Source organism: Euprymna scolopes, chromosome 8, assembly GCF_053919585.1.
Source record: "Euprymna scolopes isolate OS-2025 chromosome 8, ASM5391958v1, whole genome shotgun sequence".
NCBI lineage: Eukaryota > Metazoa > Mollusca > Cephalopoda > Sepiida > Sepiolidae > Euprymna > Euprymna scolopes.
Window position 1 is genome coordinate 169,417,633 of NC_136489.1, and position 22,389 is coordinate 169,440,021.

General features: G+C 35.1%; 1 protein-coding gene across 1 annotated transcript; it reads right to left on the reverse strand.

Annotated features, from left to right (window-relative positions):
- Positions 1-14,083: 14,083 nt before the first annotated feature.
- On the reverse strand, positions 14,084-14,395 carry LOC145284078 (histone H4-like). Its single transcript, XM_080133147.1, has one exon. The coding sequence runs from the start codon at positions 14,393-14,395 to the stop codon at positions 14,084-14,086; it is 312 nt and encodes a 103-aa protein (XP_079989273.1).
- Positions 14,396-22,389: the final 7,994 nt, after the last annotated feature.

Below are 22,389 nucleotides of genomic sequence, written 5' to 3' on the forward strand. Positions count from 1 at the left end.
AATGCATGCATGGCTCCATTCGACCAGGAACGACTAGAGTAATACTACAATTAGTGTGCGTGTGCTCACAAGCTGCTTGAAGGGCGCTGGTAATATTATTCCTACTATCTATCAACTACGAGCTGGGGCGGTAATGCAATGATGGACCTCCGATTAGTAATATCCGATACGATAGTAGGAATGGCAGTTTTGTGAGCTTTCATAGGCTCTTCCACATTCACGCACAATCTTGTGGTATCTCTCTAGGAATCCTGTTGGGTAGAGAGAACAAAAAGTCCCTTCCCTCGTTTTGGAAGGTTGTTCGCAGCAACGCTTGTTTTATATGGTGCCCTCTTTAGGGAGTTCAACACCTTGTTGTACGGAACCCGATCAAAATCCAGTTAATGAATGACGGCATGAGTTTGTTGCGTCCGTCATCTGGTCGTCTTTTTATACGCTTGCATGTGGCGAGCAGAAAAGACGTGCTTGAGCAGGCTGGAAGGAGAACACTCCCCCGAAAGAGAAAAATGGGCCTCCCTCTCTCCCGTGTGCTTCCATCAAGGCCCAAATTGTGTGTGTTCTCCTTCGCAGGCCTGGTCCTCCAACTTTCCTCGACTTTGCAGGTAACTAATCTGGAGCTTTTCTAAAGCTCTTTTCTCAGTGTCGAGGTGTTGAGTCAACTCCCAGCTCAACAAATACCTGCAGCGCAAGGTGCGCTTTTCCGAATTCCCCCGAAGAGGGAGCGACACGTGCTCGTGTTTCTACTATGTAATTCACGCGTGCCTCCACTCGACTACGGACGACTAGAGTAATACTGCTATTAGTTTGCGTGTGCTCACAAGCTGCTTGAAGGGCGCTGGTAATATTATTCCTACTATCTATCAACTACGAGCTGGGGCGGTAATGCAATGATGGACCTCCGATTAATAATATCCGATACGATAGTAGGAATGGCAGTTTTGTGAGCTTTCATAGGCTCTTCCACATTCACGCACAATCTAGTGGTATCTCTCTAGGAATCCTGTTGGGTAGAGAGAACAAAAAGTCCCTTCCCTCGTTTTGGAAGGTTGTTCACAGCAACGCTTGTTTTAATGGTGACCTCTTTAGGTAGTTCAACACCTTGCTCTCCTTGACTCTTCTCATTGTCGAGGTTCTGAGTCCGGTTCCAGGTGTACAAATAGGTGCAAGTCTGGATAGGGAATCTCCCCAAGTGGGTGAGCCTACGCTCTTTCTTATCAGGCGACACGTGCTCGTGTTACTACATAATGCATGCATGGCTCCATTCGACCAGGAACGACTAGAGTAATACTACCATTAGTTTGTGTGTTCTCACAAGCTGCCTGAAGGGCGCTGGTAATATTATTCCTACTATCTATCAACTACGAGCTGGGGCGGTAATGCAATGATGGACCTCCGATTAATAATATCCGATACGATAGTAGGAATGGCAGTTTTGTGAGCTTTCATAGGCTCTTCCACATTCACGCACAATCTTGTGGTATCTCTCTAGGAATCGTGTTGAGTAGAGAGAACACTTCCGTTTTCTGCTCCGCCTTTTATTCCGAGTAGAAACCGCCTTTTTCGGAGGATGTTCGTAGCAATGCATGTTTTATGTAGCGCTCCACTTTGGGGAGATCATCACCTACCTGGCCAGACTGTCCTTTCCTGTACGGTACCTGGTAACTAGTGGATTCCACCCTTTCCCTCCTTTTTCAGTTTGATGGCGACCACGACCAGCCACAGGTGAGTAAAGCATCAAGCGTTTCTTCTTTTCGATTTCAGTTTTTGTAATTGACAAATTTAATTTTCCTCTTTTCCATTACTGCAGCTTCTAGTTAGAATCAGCACAATCCTCAGGTAAGTATTTCATTTCATTGTGTTGCTAGTGATTAAAACGAATTCCTTTCTGCTTGTATTTCCTTTAACCAACTTTAGCAAGTCTAACCAAAAATATTCACCCATGCATGATCATAACCAAAATTATTTTTCTGTTACAGGTATTTTATTTTAATAAAAATTAACAAAATAATTAACATACACTCAGTAAAATGCAATGTACTAAAGTAACATAAATAAAACAAAAACAAAATGTAAAAATAATAATGCAAAATACAACTAGTTATTACAGGTTTCAACAGCAACAGCCATGACCCTGTCATCCCAATATTGGATGCAGTTCCAGAAAGTCATAAAGTAAGTATTGATATCTTCTTCTAATTATAATTTTTTAAAAAAAGAAAATTTCACAAAAAGTAAAATACTGTGATCTAAAGGAAAATAAACCGAAAAAAAAATGTAAAAATAATAATGCAAAATACAACTAGTTATTACAGGTTTCAACAGCAACAGCCATGACCCTGTCATCCCAATATTGGATGCAGTTCCAGAAAGTCATAAAGTAAGTATTGATATCTTCTTCTAATTATAATTTATTAAAAAAAGAAAATTTCACAAAAAATAAAATACTGTGATCTAAAGGAAAATAAACCGAAAAAAAAATGTAAAAATAATAATGCAAAATACAGCTAGTTATTACAGGTTTCAACAGCAACAGCCATGACCCTGTCATCCCAATATTGGATGCAGTTCCAGAAAGTCATAAAGTAAGTATTGATATCTTCTTCTAATTATAATTTTTTAAAAAAAGAAAATTTCACAAAAAATAAAATACTGTGATCTAAAGGAAAATAAACCGAAAAAAAAATGTAAAAATAATAATGCAAAATACAGCTAGTTATTACAGGTTTCAACAGCAACAGCCATGACCCTGTCATCCCAATATTGGATGCAGTTCCAGAAAGTCATAAAGTAAGTATTGATATCTTCTTCTAATTATAATTTTTAAAAAAAAAAGAAAATTTCACAAAAAATAAAATACTGTGATCTAAAGGAAAATAAACCGAAAAAAAAATGTAAAAATAATAATACAACTAGTTATTACAGGTTTCAACAGCAACAGCCATGACCCTGTCATCCCAATATTGGATGCAGTTCCAGAAAGTCATAAAGTAAGTATTGCTATTTCCTAATTATAATTTCCAAAAAAATAATTTCATAAAAATAAAATGCTATGAAATAAAGGAAAATAAATAAAACAAACAAACCAAAAAAAGAAAAAAACAATTAAAAAAAAAAGAAAAAGTTATTCAAGTTTTCAGCACCAGCAGCAGCAACACCCATGACCCCTCTCATCCCCATCTTGGAAGCAGTTCCAGAAATTCCTAAAGTAAGTAATAATATATTTTTTTTTTATAAGCAACTCCAACTTCCCATCGAATTCATAAAGGTTTCATTTATTGTATCAATGTGTCTTGGTGGTGCTGCAACAACTACCTTGATTTATTTCTAATTTTCTAGTGATTGTTGAGACTTCAGGACTCTAAACCACCTTTTCAGCACTTGTTTTGTACCAGCTGCTGAATTTGCTTTGTTTTAGATGGGTTTCAGTTAATTTTTTAATTTACTTGATTTCTTTTTTGTCTAATGACTTTTGATGATTCCAGCTTCTAATTGGCCCTTTCTTTTCTTGTTCTCCAGTACCGTTGAACATTACTCGCTTTTTTCGCACCTGATAAATTTTGCTAATTTCTTTTTTCTCTTTTTGTTCCAGACTTTATCCTGTCTATTAACTTTTATTCTCTTTCTAGTTCTCTTGCAGCGTTGAACATTACTTGTTTTTTTTTAGTTATTTTTACTAATGAGTGTTGAGACTTGAAGATTCTAAAAGAGCATTTCTTTACAGCACCTGATGAATTTTTTCTTATAATGTCCTATTTACTTGATTTCTTTTTTGTCTAATGACTTTTGATTAGGGGTAGGCTATAGAAACAAAATTTTTCAAATAAATGCCAAAACTGGCTTATTACCTTCATTTATATGTAAATAGATGGGAACAAGTGATTTTGTTCAAAACGGGTCAAAATTGGAGGGTCGCTGGCCCCAAACGTGATTTGACCGCGTCAACGCGTGAAAATGGCCCAAATTTCGGCCCCGAACACACTTAATCACTTATTGAAAGCCACAGGGTGCATTTTTTCGCTATAAATGCATTTGTATCATTAAATCTAACATTCCCATTGGCTATCCCACAAGTAGGGTTTTTTTTAGGGTATCTCAAGAGTCCAAAATGGGTCAAATTACCCCAAAATTAGCCCCAAAATTAGCCAAAAATGGTCGGAAATCACAGATTTTCCAAAATGCACCTCCCATGGGCTCAAAGACACCTCTACATGGCAGAAACTGTTGGGAAAGGCACTCTCCTAACTTTTGCACTGTTAATGAGGGGTATAAGGACCTTTAAAAGGGGCTAAATATGGCCGATTTAGCCAATGAGTCAAAAAGTCCCTAAGAATCAACATAGGTTGTCAAAAAGGGGCTTAATTTGAGTTATAGATGGAAAATTACCAAATAAGGAAATGTTTTCTTTCTGTATCAATGGAATGGCATCTTTAAATAGACACGATAACATTGCATTGCATTAATTGTGAATTTGATTGAACTAAGATTATAATTACGACGATTGGACTTATCTTCTGCTTGATTCTCTTCCAACTGAGGCTGAATGTGTTCAAGCTGTGCAGCAACATCATGCTGCCAAATATGGTACCACGACACAGAAAAATCATATTGACCAGTTCTCCTTGCGATTACTACAATTGTGGCAGAAAGCCTTTGGAAGTGATGTTCGTTATGTTACAATACCTGGGATAAAACATAAACTTGATCGATGGCTAAAAATTTACGATAAAGATGTCTACAAAGCAAAGGGTTCCAGACGTGTGAATATAATTAAATGGAAACGAGAGCACCATGTCCTTCTCAATATACTTTCAAAAGATGTGAATCCTGATGAATTTGATGTACATGAACGAAGATTCTTTGCCGATCAAAAGTCTCTCTCTCTCGCAAATGGCTCATTGTGCCAGAGCATGATACCTCAAACAATTTGAACTACTCATTAAACAGATCGGGTACAATCCGTAGCACTGTCCCATGTACCGAGATCGCCAGCCAAACACATGTCACTTACAATCTGCGAACTGGTGCACGGAATTTCCAGGAGTCAATCAAAATTCCTGTGCTGCAGCCAACATTTAATGCATTATATTGATATTTTACTGTTGTATGATTTTAAAGTAATGTGAAGTGAAGCTGTGTCTTGAAATAACAAAATAATTCCTTTGCTAATTACTCATAGCTTTTATCAAGTTATTCAATATATTGGTTACAAATCTAGAAATAGCGAATCGAGGGCCATTTTCATCAATTTTGGGGTAACTATGAGAACACTATGAATTCAGACTCTTCTTGGACAGCATTTTATTGACATTCAATGTTCAATTTACAATTAATTACTTTCTGAGAAGTTGATGTAGTAAAGTTACAATGTTTCTAAAAAGTATCATTGATGAATGAACTAATGATTCATATGTTATGTACCGTAAAGCGTAATTTTGTCATTTTTGGATTGTTTTGACCCTTTTTACATCCCCCAAAGATCTCTAAATACAAATGGAAGTCTTCCAACTGTAAAAAGCCATACAGGAGTGTTTATAGGAGCCCGATGAGATATAATACCTGCATTTTGGGGATTATCCATGATTTTCATTCATTTTTGGCTAATTTTTGGGTAAATTTGACCCATTTTGAACCCTTAAGATACCTTGAAAAGCCCTATATAGGTGGGATAGCCAGTGAGAATGTTAGATTTAAATTTATAGAGCCATTTATGGTCAAAAATTGCACCCTGTGTGTCTTGGGAGGTGCATTTTGGAAAATCCGTGATTTCCGACCATTTTTGGCTACTTTTGGGGTAATTTTGACCCATTTTGGACTCTGAGATACCCTTAAAAAAACCGTACTTGTGAGATAGCCAATGGGAATGTTAGATTTAATGATACAAATGCATTTATAGTCAAAAAACGCATCCTGTGGCTTTCAATAAATGATTAAGTGTGTTCGGGGCCGAAATTTGGGCCATTTTCACGCGTTGACGCGGTCAAATCACGTTTGGGGCCAGCGACCCTCCAATTTTTTTGTTCCCATCTATTTACATATAATAAGCCAGTTTTGGCATTTATTTGAAAAATTTTGTTTCTATAGCCTACCCCTATTTTGATGATTCCAGCTTCTAATTGGCCCTTTCTTTTCTTGTTCTCCAGTACCGTTGAACATTACTCGCTTTTTTCGCACCTGATAAATTTTGCTAATTTCTTTTTTCTCTTTTTGTTCCAGACTTTATCCTGTCTATTAACTTTTATTCTCTTTCTAGTTCTCTTGCAGCGTTGAACATTACTTGTTTTTTTTTACTTATTTTTACCATACGCACAGATTTGGTAAAGTTAGCCGAAAACAATTATATATAACATTTCTTCAGTTTGAACTCATTTTTGCCGAGAGAGATAGGTTTCCTTGTTCATGTGGATTTGTATGTAAATGCATGAACAATATGCTTTGTAATTATATACAAATATTTACATTACTATTTTTTTTTTTTTTTTTTATTACATTTTCACCCCAAACAAGGCACTTTGCCACTATCAGGGGGAAACATCTACTAGGGTACTATGTAGGGATTTGGGCAGGGAGGTGTTGGTTCACGTTGCACTTGAACTTATGCATGTCAGTGCAGTTGGGGAAGCAGTGACCTGGAATGGAATTCCAAATTCTAGCAGTTCTGGGGAAGAAACTACTGGAGTAGAAAGATCTTTTAAATGTAGGGATCTCTACAGTGTGGGGGTGGGATTTTGCAGCTTGTCGGGTCTGTCGAGGGTGTTTACATTGTGGGGGCAAAAGTGCTTGCATGCAGTTCATCAGAGCATTCACCATTATAATACTTGTAGAACAGGCAGAGGGATGCAACGTTTCGACGATGGGACAGAGGCTGAAGCTTAGATGCCAGTTTAGGGCCTATCAGATTTGCGACTCTCTTTTGAACCCTGTCAAGGAGTGAGAGACTAGTAGCCGATGCACCAGCCCAAATATGACAGCAATACTCCATACATGGGCGAATAGTGGCCTTGTTGGAGAGGTACAGGATACTTTCGGGTGTTAGAAGTTTTCTAGCACGGTAGAGAGAGAGCCCACCTTCCTCGCAGCGGCCCTGGCAATGCTCTCGATGTAATTGTTCCAGCTATAATTATCATTTTCATTATGGATCAGTAATATAATTTTACTACTGTTAATATATTCTAATAAATTATAATATATTAAATAACTATAAAAACTAAAACTAATAATTAAAAACAAAAAAATCATGATTAGATACTAAAACATAAGTTATAAATTAGCGCTAAATTAAATTATAACTGATCAAATAATAAACACTAAACCTCGACATAAATGTAAATATCAAAATGTTAAATTGTATAAATACTGAAAGATTAAACACTAATACTAAAATAATACTTTAAAACCAAAAATATACCAGAGAATAAGTGATAAGCTGTTCTAAAAATAAACTTATTACTAGTAAAAATATCTTGCTGATCCATATAAAAAAATGATAATAATAATGGCATATTAAAAATTAGCAATTATTAGAATAACGATTGCGCTCAAATTCGAGTTTGCCCTTTACACGCCTTTGCAGTAATATTTATGCCCCAAAACTGAAAAATGTGGCTGATTACTTGGACCTGAAAGTTCTAAACTAGCATAATTGTCTGGCATCTCAGTACTTTGTACAAAACTAGCATTTTAGCCGTGGGAGTTTGGGGGTTTTGTGTTGAGCCAAACAAGGAAAAACGCGTGGTAGCAGGGAGGAAGGCTAGAACCCGTTACGTGTTTGCGTGTATGACCACTGGCAGTGATGTAGGTTTAAATTAAAGCTAGAGAAAAGAAAGCACGGCATGACTTACAAATACATCGTGGATTAAAGCAACCCCCTAGCTATTTGTCGCGTGAAGTAATAATTACACTTATATATATTTTTCCTTTATTTTTAACTTTGACACATTAACCATTATTGATTAAGGGTCATATGAATTTATTACGTTAGATCCATGGCCAAGGAAACTATATCTAACATTTCAATGGTTTATACTATAAGTTGTACACTTTCACTTTTATAGATATATCCATTTCAAAATTACTCGGACTTGTAACGACATGATTCCATTTCCGTTGGATTAAAACTTGTCTCTTTTTTCTTTTTTATAAGCAACCAGCCGAAACTTCTCCCAGAAGAAGACCACTCCCACCCGAAATTTCTACAAGAACAGGATAGCCGCCGCCACTTCAGGGTCCTGGATATGACCTTAAACTGTATCCGATGGTAAAGCTCCATAAGCGGGCTTGGGGAGTGTGGAGCCACCCTTTAATTACCATTGCTCCCAGGTCCACTCTGACCCGGAGTGGTAGTACCTGTTAGGGTCCCCACTGTGGGTTACATATGTTTCTTCTAATAAACATTTAAAAACTATAAGTCTATTTTCTGTGTTATCTATTTGTTATACATCATGTTTATTGATATCTGGTAAACGATTTATAAGCCCCAAAGTTAATTGTGATATTCGTTTTCAGCATACTCGAAAAGATTAAAAAAATCGACATAGAATTACATATCAAATATAAAAAAAAAAGAAGCTAACCCTGACCCCCAACCCTAATCCATCCTAGAGACAATTTTATCAAAGAGGAGCAGCATGAATATCAGCAATAATGTATGCAAAAAAAAATTACTTAATATTGGTTTGAACTATAAAGAACTCTGCACTTGGTGAGTTTTCGTCATTTTTGGATATATTACTATTTTCGGCATGACAATTAAATACTTAATATTGGTTTTGTCTTTAAACGATACTTAAAGTCAAACAGCATTTTTGAAGTAGTTTTTAACAAACATACAAATTACTTTGAACTATAAAGAACTCTGCACTTGTAGAGTTTTCGTAATTTTTGGATATATTACTATTTTCGACATGACAAGTAACTACATATGGAGGTTGGTGGGGACTTTCTTTTAATATGCAGGGAGACGACGGTCTCATGACAGTCACCTCGGTCTTGTTCTAATTTGAGCCTGAACACTTATGTTCACAAGTAAATAAACGCTTTAAAATAAGTTAAAACAAAAAGAACTTCTCAGATATTAATCAAGGCAGATAATTAAAGTCAGAGTTACCTTTAGGAAACCATATGAAAATATACTCACAAATATATGTGTATATATATATATATATATATATATATATATATATATATATATATATATACATATAGATGTGTGTGCTTTCTCAAGGGAGATAATAAAAATAAGAGTTATCTACCTTTAAAAAACCATATGAAAATGTACTAACATATATATATGTATATATATATATATATATATGTATGTATGGCGATTAAGCTACACTGAATATTCGGCGTTTCATCCACTATAGGATTCGTCAGGCTAACGAATCCTATAGTGGATGAAACGCCGAATATTCAGTGTAGCTTAATCGCCATATATATTTCATAAATTACTAACGAGCTCTACTAACGTATTGAGCAGTTTTGAAGTAAATACTTAAAGTTTACGCATAAATCTATACTTTCGTATATTAATTTTATATGAGTAAATGAAGTAGTTGTATATATCTATATCTATATATATATATAACTAACTTCTTAATTTACTCACCTAAATTTAATATATAAAAATATAATATATAAAATTTTATATATAAAAAATATAATATAAAAAATTCGTTTTCAGCATTCCTGACCAAATTGAGGGTTGGCCCCTTTCATATGCCGCCTGTACAAATGGTCACCAGTGATTTACATGTCAAAATACACGCATTAATAAAACTAGCTCCAAAACTATTTGTCTCTGCTAATTTTCCTTGCGATATTCGTTTTCAGCATACCTGAACAAATTGAGGGTTGGCCCCTTTCATATGCTGCCTGTTCAAACATGGTCGCCAGTGATTTACATTTCAAAATACACGCATTAATAAAACTAGCTCCAAAACTATTTGTCTCAGCTAATTTTCCTTGCGATATTCGTTTTCAGCATACCTGAACAAATTGAGGGTTGGCCCCTTTCATATGCTGCCTGTTCAAACATGGTCGCCAGTGATTTATATTTCAAAATACACGCATTAATAAAACTAGCTCCAAAACTATTTCTCAAGGCCAAATCGTTAAACTTTGCCCCCTTGACAGTCAAATTTCTAGCCGAAAACGAATTAAAAAGATTTTCCCAAATCTCACTACTCCTTATGTAAAATCCCGAGTCTCTAGACTGAAAATTGACAGAGTTATTTGGTAGGAATATATATATATATATATATATATATATATATTATATATATGTGTGTGTGTGTGTGTGTATGACTACTTCATTTAATCGCATAAATTAATATCCAAAGATATATTTATGCGTAAATTTACAGTATTTACTTCAACAGTGCTCAATACGTAGGTAGATCTAGAGCATAAGCCTGACGAATATATTTATATATATATACAGGCCTAAGTAGTTTTCTAGCACGGGAGAGATAGATAGATAGATAGAGAGAAAGAGAGAGAGAGCACCCTATAATACAATGACTTTCTGCTTGTTCTTTTTAAAAATTAAGTGTAATCATTTAAATCAAATAGACACGGTAACTTTTTTATTACAAAATCATGTTTAGACTAAACAATTTCTTTTAATATTAACTGTTTTATGGAAGCATTTGTTGTAGTTGATGCAAGGGAGATAACTAGGAATTATTCAGAAAATATTTCCAAGTAACAACATTGACCTTCGGATCCTGAACCCTTCCCTTCCCCAATTTCTTGTAGGGCCTTGTGCCTAATTTTGTTGTTTGAAAATCTTTTGTTTTTTTACTTAATTGTATTTACAAAATTTTAAAAGCAATGAAATATATAAACAAGATCAAAGTGTAGTATCTGTTCTTCAGATGCTGCTGCAGTGCTGCACTTCAATTTTTTGTTATCTGTCAGTGGAGGAGAAATCCTTCACGACTGAGAAAATTTTTATTTTTGTTCCTTTTCTCCACATTAAAAAACGACCCTAGTGTCTAACTCTGTCCCGTGGAGAGGCATTGTAAATAGGAACAACATGCGACGCTGAAATAATTAACCGACCGATTAAACAATCTTAAAATAAGAAAATAATAATTTACTTGTCAATTAAATACTGGGTGCTGTTTTGCAATTTATCATTATTCTGAGGGAGACAACTCTCTTTTACTAAGAGATTCGTTAATTTTTTCATCTCATTATTAGGACGCTAATAATGATGTCAGTAAGTTTACACTAGCGAGCGGTTTACAAAAACATTATTTTATGTTTTTTTTTTTTTTTTTTTTTTTTTTTTTTTTTGTAGAGGAGTATCCAATTATAAAAGTTGTATCACACCAGCCCCTCACAGAATTCCCTTCCATCAATGTAAACAAAATGTTTGTGAAATATTAAACGATTATTTTCTCGGTTAATGTCGGCGTGTTACTTACGAAAAAAAAAGGTTAATTAAAGTGTAGAAGCACGTTAAAATCTATACAAGTCCTAAAATTGAATACCCCAACCAAAAAAAAAAAAAAAAAGAGAAAAAGAAAAGAATGAAACATCTATAATTATGTTTTGTAAACCGCTCATGTAAATTTACTGACAGCTTATTAGCGTACTAAATTATAAGATGGAAAAATGAACGAATCTCTTAGTAACAGTGAGTTGTCTCCCTCAGGACAATGACCAATTGTAAAACAGCGCACACTTCTGATATAAATTTGTTAATTATCTTTCTATTGATCTACGAATTATAAATTTAATTACCATTTTTAAAAATAAGTGAATAAAATTTGACAATTATTTAAATACACGCAGGCAAAAAAAACATAATCTGTTATGGTGTTTAACATGGAAGTAACTCTAATAATGTTGATCGTAAAACATTACTACGTTAAAATAAAAACAACAACAACAACAAAAAAAAGCGCTTTATCTCTATTAATATACAAATATTACCTTATATAATAATTTTAGGTTCAACTGAATTGAAGCACGTCATGTTCTTAGATCTAAGGGAGGTAATTTTGTTTATTATTTAACTTTTTTTCAGAGTTCTCTCCCATAAACCAATTCAATAACTAATAACTTTATATGAAAATAGACGTTCTTGCTGTGGTGTCAATATCTATCTATCTATCTATCTATCTATCTATCTATCTATCTATCTATGTCTTCACACACACACATATAGTAAGTTATAAAATATATGTTTAGTTATACAAACATTAATAAATATATGTTTAGTTATACAAACATTATAAGGTACACATGTCCATGTGCATATATGTTTCCGTAGCAATATATATATATATATATATATATATATATATATATATATATATATATATATATATATATACATATATATATTGCTACGGGATATTTATATTTATATATATATATATATATATATAACATAAAAATATAACACGGAAATTACATAATTGTCGATGCAATAATTTATTTCAACCTTATGGTATTTTCAAGCATCTAAACTAGACAATTACATTTTTGAATTGTCTAGTTTAGATGCTTGAAATATATATATATATATAAACGCGATACATTCCACCACTCATTGCTTACCTTTCTTCGTTCCATGGGTTCCCGATTTCGAATCTCGCTAGATTCAGCCGCTCTGATCTCGCTAGAGTCAGCCGCTCTGATCTCGCTAGAGTCAGCCACTCTGATGAGCTGTAGACGATGAAACACGTGTCAGTAAATAATTATATATTAAAAATAATAAATATTCCACTCTCCATTTGGGTTTACCAAATTGATCAATGGAAAAATTATTCTTAACTCTCTCTCTCTCTCTCTCTCTCTCTCTTTATCTCTCTGTCCCTCTCTCTCATCCTTGAAAAGTTTGTCTGACGAAACGCGCTTCGGGTTTTATTACAATTCGTGATTCTTTTAACCGACTTACTTATTTATCCAAATATGGTTCAAACTGATTCAAGATGGCAAAACTAAAGTAAATTATAAATATTCAAGAATTATTGTTTCTAAAGTAGTATTGCTATAGTTGCTACGTCTCATATGACGGCAAGTAGGCAAGCTTAATATTTATAATCGTCTCGAGTTTCTCATCTTTTCATTGCAAACATCTATTATATCGCTTCCTATATCACACACCACAAAATGCTTCAATTCACGGAAGCCAAATATTGGCTTGAAATTCCTTTTTGTGGCATAAAACACTGACATAATTGTTCTTTTTTTACTCATGTTCACCCCTTACAAAGCAATTCGCCACTTTGACGTAAAGGGCTACTATTTGGAGCCACGCCTAGGAAAGATTAACAAGATATTTGTTTATGTTACATTTAAACTTCTGCATATCAGTACAGACAGGAAAGCCGGCAACAGGAAGGGAATTCCAAAGTCTAGCTGTTCGAGGGAAGAAATTATTAGAATAGAAAACTTTCTCGCATTTAGGGAAGGGGTGGGGCAGTGTACAGTCTCTTAAAAGCTCCAAACTCCGCAATAACTCTAAAACCGATTTACCTTGCTCTGCAGCGCCTTATATATGGAAGGAGTGGATGGCGTCTGCGCAGAGCTGTGGTTCTCATCTAGCCACTCACCGTCCATTCCGTCATAAATAGATCAGTTCTGATTAGATAATTAGCCATCTTCATGCACGCCAATTAGATAATTTATCGCATAGCAAAGGTTCTCATCGCCGATTCCAATAAACCGGCCGACTTCGTCCTGGACCTTCTAGCCCAAACAATGGCTAAATACTTTCAAATAATAATTTCTTACAGCAATAGTGTTTAATATTTTTCACTTTGTTTTTTCTTTTACAATGACAATGTATTTCACATCAACGACCAACCGCTTTCTCCTTTAAACTGGCAGGGTCAACTTATATTGCCCCGGGATCGCTAATTAAATAAAAAGGCTTTAATTCATCTCTCATTGGCCCCCTTTTGGGGCAATTTTAAACCATAGCTCCAATTCAGCCCTCCTTACCCCCATCTCTTGGGTTATCTTTTACCATCGTATTCGTATTTTCATAATACTTCAATTGACAACATGTCTGGTTGTGGAAAGGGAGGAAAAGGTTTGGTTCGTTTTTCTTTGCTCAAATCATGGTTTAACCTCCGAATCCGTAAAGGGTTCTTCCTCGTCTCTTCAGAACATAGACGGCATCCATGGCGGTGACAGTCTTCCTCTTGGCGTGTTCGGTGTAGGTGATGGCATCACGGATGACATTTTCAAGGAAAACTTTCAGGACACCGCGAGTTTCTTCGTAGATCAGACCAGAGATACGTTTCACACCACCTCGACGGGCAAGATGACGGATAGCAGATTTCGTGATACCCTGGATGTTATCACGAAGTACTTTACGATGACGCTTAGCGCCTCCTTTTCCTAAACCTTTTCCTTCCTTTCCACGACCAGACATGTTGTTACCACGGTTGGATCACAATTCTATAATAATACAACCTTTATAAATTAAAATATCATGTTTAAGCGTATTGTACGACTGGGCAACGACGGACGTTCAGAAAACAGTGAAAAATTGCATGGAATAGCGGCCATTTTTTTTTCAAATTAGCAGAAACTAAAAAAAAAATTGCATGTAACGTTTTACTGCAGTCTATTGTGTTTAGTCTATCTATCTATATTATATTATATTATATTATACTCCTATAAATTCGTGATTCTTTTGTGTGTATAAATATTCATATTAAAAACCCTCTTTTTAAAAAGAAAATACAATTTTCTTATATATGGGCCATGGAAAGATCAAGCTAATTTGCATATTCTTTTAAACATTAATTTTAATTAATTCCCTATTAGTTTTTTCGGTTTTCTTATGGGATGGACGTCTTTAGTTAACTATTACGTGTAATTATATTCATGCAGATATTCTACTGATGAGCCCAAAATGAGGGCGAAACTCGTCTTGGACTTCCGGTTTGTTGGCTTTCTTGGCTCTTGTGGGCTTCGACGTTGGTTCGGCTGTGGAAAATAATTATATATATATATATATATATATACATATATATATATATATATATACATTGTACTTTGTGTAAAGAAAGTTGTTATATAAGTCATTTGTACCGTCTCTTTAGCGAATACTCATCTTTTAGATGAGTATTGGCTGCAGAGAGCTTGATATGGATATCTAAAACGGTCCTAATTGAAACCGACGGTACCAATAACTTATCTCATCTAACAGATTTCTGTACACAAAATACAAAGTATATGTATGACAATGGCACGTTCGAAATAAATGTCTCTGTTTAGATGAGAGATGAATATTGGCTGAAGAGAGATTGGTATGGATATCTTAAACGGTCCTAATTATCGGGCTTGAAACCGACGGTACCAATGACTTGCCCCATCTAACAAATTTCTGTACACAAAATACAAAATATAAATACGCTCTTATTTTTCGGATATCTTCGGACTTTCCTTTTAATTGAGCACTCTGCTGGATTTCTTTTCCAAAGAACAAAAATCTAATCATGTATATATATACGCGGGGGAGGGGGACCGGCTTTGCCCAGGCGTAAAGTACGCTTAAATATGATATTTTAATTTAGATTCCGCATATATTATTATCGAGTCGTGATCTCAAAAGTACAAATAAAGTATGCAGGTGTCATTAAACATTAAACATTTAAAAATTAAAATTAAAACTAAACTAGGATGAATGTACAAAATCCATAACGATTTTTACAATTTTGACCCATTTTTTTACCCCTTAAAAACAATTTTAACCGACTAAAGACCCATAAAAAACGGTCCCTATAATATCCAATCATTTGAGACTTCTAGTGCCCCTCTAGAACTTTATTTCGGAGAATATAGAGTTTGATAGTATGGGGACAGACAGACACACAGGCATATAGCCGTTTATATATTAGATAAAACGAAAGAGAGAAACATGGTTATAGATAGATAGTACACTTATCCTCTAATATCTAACTTTCTATATTTATTTCTTAGCTGAAACGTCCTCTTTCTTTTATACCTTACCCATCCGTCCATCGTTTTCCATCCCATATGATCTTACCCCCTCTAATCTATCTCGCATTTTCTAGAACTCATTTCATCCTCTTTTCTGCCTCAAATTCTTGTCATGATTATTCCATTTCCGTATTTTTTAAAACATTCACCCCCCCCTCCACATCTTTTCTGTTCCATTTTAGTATTCCCCTCTCGCGCTCATCTGCTCCGTCCATCTCAAATACGTTTGTCTGGAAAGCGAACTGAAGCATCCGTCATTTTGCACCGAGTGAACTCAGAAATGCTCGCGAACGGAGAACATATTTGATCATTATATCGAACCAATTGTTAAAGTGTACTTTTTCGCTTATGATTATTTGATTGATATACAGCGAGTATAGATGCGTGAACGCAACAACAATAACAAGAACAACGTAACGCAAAATAAAAACACAACGAAATCATAACATAACACGGAAGTGTGAACTGTGTTTTGACATTGTTAAAACATGTGAAAGTCACATCACACTCGTTGACCGGAAGACTCTGGTAGCTGAGCCGGAAATACGTGTATGTGATCATGTGTTCTAGTTAGGTGAGAAGATAGTCGGAGTAGAATTGAGGATGTCAACAGAAGAAGATGATCTGAAAAGGATCTTCTCTCGAAGGGGGGAGCGTCTCAGAGGAGGGACGTGTAAGGACTAGCCACCCAGGGAAACATCGGCGATCACTTTTCTGTTAGTAGTCATGCCTGGGAGTGAATAAACTGCATAAAGATACACAGCGTCTTGGGATCTCTGTTGAAACGTCTTCATTTACACAGAACACTGCTTCCCCAAGAAGTGCTGGAAAACTTCCAGAGGTTGAGCAGCAAAACCAGGTTTATGTATTCGTGTTATATGTCAACACACACACACACACACACACACACACACACACACACACACACACACACACACATACACACACACACACACGCACACACACACACACACACTAAAGCAGGCACTACTGACGATGTTGGCAGGTGTTGAAAAGATTAAAGAAAAGAGTTAATTATAAACTGCGAAAATGTTAATTTGGTTGTTTTCTTTTTGTTTTTTTGTTTTTTTGGCGGCATATCAACACTTTTTAGGTTATTTAATGCCGAATACAGTGGTGGGAGAATGTTTGTTAAAATGGACATTTGTTGAGATCATTTACTCGGGCGCCGCTCTCTGGGTCGATGGGTGGAACTTCCTACTATCAATGCGATGGTTGTAGGAAGAAGCCTCGGCCAGGGAAAGATACTAGTCTAGCTACACTGATGAGTTGCGATACCATGAAATAGAACTGTATGTGTATGACTATATATATATATTAATATATATATAATAATTTACTATAATAATTATTATAAATATATATATATATATATATGTAATATATATATAATTATGTATTATATATATATATATATATATATATATATATATATATATATATATATATATATATATATATATACTCCTTATCTTGAGTTGAGCATATTGGGAAGTGATACACGATATACTATTAGTGTCTTTAGCAATACTCTTTGTGTAAACAAATCGAACTTAGGTATTCGGAGGATGTCAAAAAATCATTAATTTCCTACCTGTACGGCGTAATCGTTCAAAGCCTTGTCTATCTTACGGGCGGTCGGGTTTCGATCTTGGCTTGAGGTAGTTGCCTGTATAGCCGCACTGATGAGCTGTGATACAGCGAAACAGTATTGTATGTGTATGTCTATATACATATATATATATTAATATATATATATATTAATATATGTATATATATATGTATATATATATTTATTGAGGCCACTCAAGGATAAAGGTTAAAGAGTGTACACTAGAAATTGGACAATATAGTAATCATTAGTAATGAAAATTTGGTAAATTTGATAACTTATATGGAACGGCTCATCAAGAACTTATTTACGTTAGACTTGAAGACAACCATATTGTAGTCAGCCGAACTATTATCGCTTTGCTTCTCATAGGTCTATAGAATACATTGACTTTTATACTATTCATATTTAGATGCGGGATTTCGGCATACATTAGAAAACCAGGGTGAATCTGCCGTTATGCCTTACAATTAACCATCGATGTTAAAAGCAATATTAATTATCTATGATCAACATGGAAACAAACAACAAAATATTTTAGTCAATCCCATGTCCTCAAAGAACCATCATGCTGTCGGTTCTCAACTCGGTGTACAGAATCCATTGTTTTGTTTGCATCCCTCTTCCTGTTCTACAAATACTTTAATGGTGAATGCTCTGACGAACTGCAAACACTTGTACCTCCTCGACGTAACTACCCCCGACAAACTCGACAAGCTAGTAAGTCTCATCCCTTTACAGTAGAGATCCCTAGGTGCAAGAAAGCCTTTTACTTCAATAGTTTCTTCCCCAGAACTGCAGGTGTTTGGAACTCCCTTCCGGGATTCTGCTTTCCCAACTTTACTGATATGCAGAAGTTCAAGTGTAATATGAACAAACATCTTTCTACACATCTCCCTTCATAATGCCTGTGAAAATTAAGTCCCTGATTTTAGCCCCCTGCTTCAAAGTGGCACTGTTCCTTGTTTGGGGTTAAAATTGAATTAAAACAAAATTAATGGTAACTTGATTATGTAGTAGAGGTGATAGTTATTCAATGTAGCCGCCTTCAGTATCGATCACCGTCTCTATACGAGTCAGGAAAAACTGGGAGAATTCATTTTCCACAAGCGCCGACGGGAGCCCGCGAATACTCCCCGGATGGCGGAGATCAGGATGGCATTGGGTGTTTCTGTTTAGTCTCTGTAGTCGCACCTCAGCGCCTAGCTAATAGACAAAGAGGGAATGTGAAGGTCGGGCGATTGGTTGTTTATCTAAGAACTAATTAAAATTATTTAGACTTTCTAGTTGAATTATTTTGTCAGAGAGTGAATTTGCTTATTTCAAAGATGTTGAGCAAGTCTGTTTTTTTGCGGGTTCTCCTGGTTTGCTGATTTATTAAATACTAGCGGGGGTACCTGGCGTTGCCCGAGTGTTTGTTTCCGGGACGGGGGGGAGTTTTAAAAAATGTTATGGTAGGTAAGTAGGAAGGATCAAACCCGGAGTCATGAGTAAAAGTAGGAAAATAAAGTGTGAAAAAAAAAACACATCTGCAACGTTAACAGTTCGGCCACCAAGAAAAGTCCATTCTAGTTGTTTAGGAAAACAAAAAAAAAACCAACTACGGTAGGTCGGCGCGAACGTGAAAATATAATGCGAATTGTCCAGCACGCTAACCACTACGCCACAGAGCACTGCAGCTTAGTTTAGTGATTTTAAATAACTTCACATGAAAGAACTACGAAGCCAAACCGGTGTTCTCTTCTCAACTGTTCCTTGTGAACGATCCTCAAACGGTGTTAAGTGGTGGCAGGGGAGGAGGAATTAATTAGAGAGAAAATATTTTACCACTTCCATTGATCTTAACCGATTTTGGCCGTGACTTCTCAGCAGAAAAAGTATAGAAATCTAAGATTATCGAGGAATTTGAGAAATAATAAGCCTATAACACACCTCAGATATTGTTCTGCCGTTTGTGCATATTATATTTGCATGAAATATCTTGATTTTTAATCCTATTAATGTCAAAATCAGACGGGAAAAAATGAGTTCATTTTATTTATATAGAGATGAATTGATATTTGTATAATAGAAACTTCAATCTGATAGTGAGGCTCATATTTGTGGCTTTTCCGTTGTCCTTGAATATATTTTTATCAGCCGGTGTAACGTAAAATATTCCCTTGTAAACATTATCTTTAGTATTATTATTCATCGGACTACTATTCTCATCTTGAGTGTGATTCCGTCAACGTTTCGGTTGATATAACCTCCGAACTTCTTCAGATGTATCTTGTCGAACTCGGGAATGTTTCTGTCGAACTCGGGAAATTGGACAGAATTTAGAGCGGAACCCTTAATTTACTTCACGGGGAAGCGTGCTCTTGTTCTGTCAGCCAAATTTCGAATTCGTCAAACGGGCATATTATTGCTTGTATTATATAATAATTAGTAGAAAATTGATACTATAATAATCCATACACAATCTTCATAAATTAAAATATCATGTACTGCATGACCGGGCAACTAATGTTTAATAATAAGGAACTATTATCGCTTTGCTTCTCATAGGTCTATAGAATACATTGACTTTTATACTATTTATATTTAGATGCGGGATTTCGGCATACATTAGAAAACCAGGGTAGATCTGCCGTTATGCCTTACAATTAACCATCGGTGTTAAAAGCAATATTAATTATCTATGATCAACATGGAAACAACAAAATATTTTAGCCAATCCCGTGTCGTCAAAGAACCACCATGCTGTCGTTTCTCAACTCGGTGTACAGAATTCATTGTTTTGTTTTTTTTCTCAATTTCGAAAAAGTAGGAAGTGTGCAGTGTAGTGGCGCGTGAAATCGTTTAGCATTGCTGGCTGACTTGCACGGTCGATGGCGTCATTCTTAGTTATTTGATAATGTTAGCGTCACAAGCAATTATCATCCTGACTTGCACAGCTGTTGAACGACAAGACAGATCCAGGCGGCTCTTTATTTGTGTGATGAGGTTTGCGGTGAGAGATTTGCAAAGAGCTTCTCGGACATGTTTGATATGGATCGAAAGAGATCGCAGATTGATTGGCTATAAAAACCGCACGGTTTATAAGAAACTAGAAAGAGAAAGAAAGAGAGAGGGATATCTATCTATCTATCTATCTATCTATCTATCTATATATATATATATACATATATATATATATAACTACTTAATTTACTCACATTAAATTAATATACGAAAGTATAGATTTATGCGTAAACTTTAAGTATTTACTTCAAAAGTGCTCAATACATAGGTAGAGCTAGTTAGTAAATTATAAAATGTATATGGCGATTAAGCTACACTGGATATTTCGCGTTTAATCCACTATAGGATTCTTCGGCTTATACGCATAAGTCTGAAAAATCCTAGAGTGGATGAAACGCGGAATATTCAGTGTAGCTTAATCGCTATATGCATTTTATAACTTACTATATATATATATATATATATATATATATATATATATATATATATATATATATATATATATATATATACAGGGTGTCCGTAAAGTTACTATACAGTCTTATTGTTTTATTGTATTATATTTGTATTAATAGTTAATATTTATTTTTTTTACATGTTTATTTAATCAAGCACAGTAACTTGTAAGACTGTATAGTAACTTTACGGACACCCTGTATATATATATATATATATATATATATACAGTTGTGCCCGATATTATTCATACCCCCCCTTGAAAATTGAGTTTATTAGGTGTAACTTTGTTAGAATTTATTGTTTACGTCCATATTGATACATATTCTTAATAAACCTCTTCTGATCATTTTCGTCATTTTAAAATCTCGGGATACTTGTAATAAAAGAAATATACAGCTATTTATAAAATCTGCAATGTTCAAAAATAATCATACCCCCTTATTTTTTCAGTATTAATCGAGTTTCTGACTTTGTTTCCTGTTTGATTCTTATTTTGAATGCTTTTATACAACCTTTGATTAATTTCATTTCGTTTTTTGCATTTTTCAGAAATTAAAATGATATCAACTGAAAACCAATAAAAGAATAAAAATTATTAGAATGGGGAAGAAAAAAGAGCTTAGTAATGATCTTAGGGCTAAAATTGCGAATTCACATAAGGATGGTTTAGGTTAAAAGTCAATTTCCAAGGAATTTGAGGTCCCTACAGCAACAGTACAGAGCATCATCAAAAAATTCCAGAGCCACCACACAACAAACAACTTGATTGGTAGAGGAAGGAAAAGGAAACTGTCTGCTAGAGCCACCAGGAATATTGTAAGAAGTGTTAATGCAAATCCAACCACCACTACTAAGGACATTTTAGAAAATCTGGAGTCTTCTGGCATAAAAATATCAAGGCAAACATTGCAAAGGACTCTGCATGAAAATGGTCTGAAAGGAAGAAGACCAAGAAGGACTCCATTGCACACCGGAAAACACCTTGCAGCACGTCTAAAGTTTACTAGGAACCATGTGAATTCTCCAGAGTCCGTTTTCTCAAGTATTTTGTGGACTCACGAAACAAAAATTGAATTGTTTGGCCATATGGATGCTTCTTACGTTTGGAGGAAGAAAGGAGAAGCTTACAACCCAAAGAACACCATACCCACGGTGAAACATGGTGGTGGTAGCCTAATGTTTTGGGGCTCCTTTTCGGCTAGTGGTCCAGGTAGTTTGGTCAAGATAGATGGAACCATGAAGAAGGAGCAATATTTGGAGATACTCCAGAAAAACATTAGACAGGATGCGGAGAAGCTCCATTTAGGACCAAACTGGGT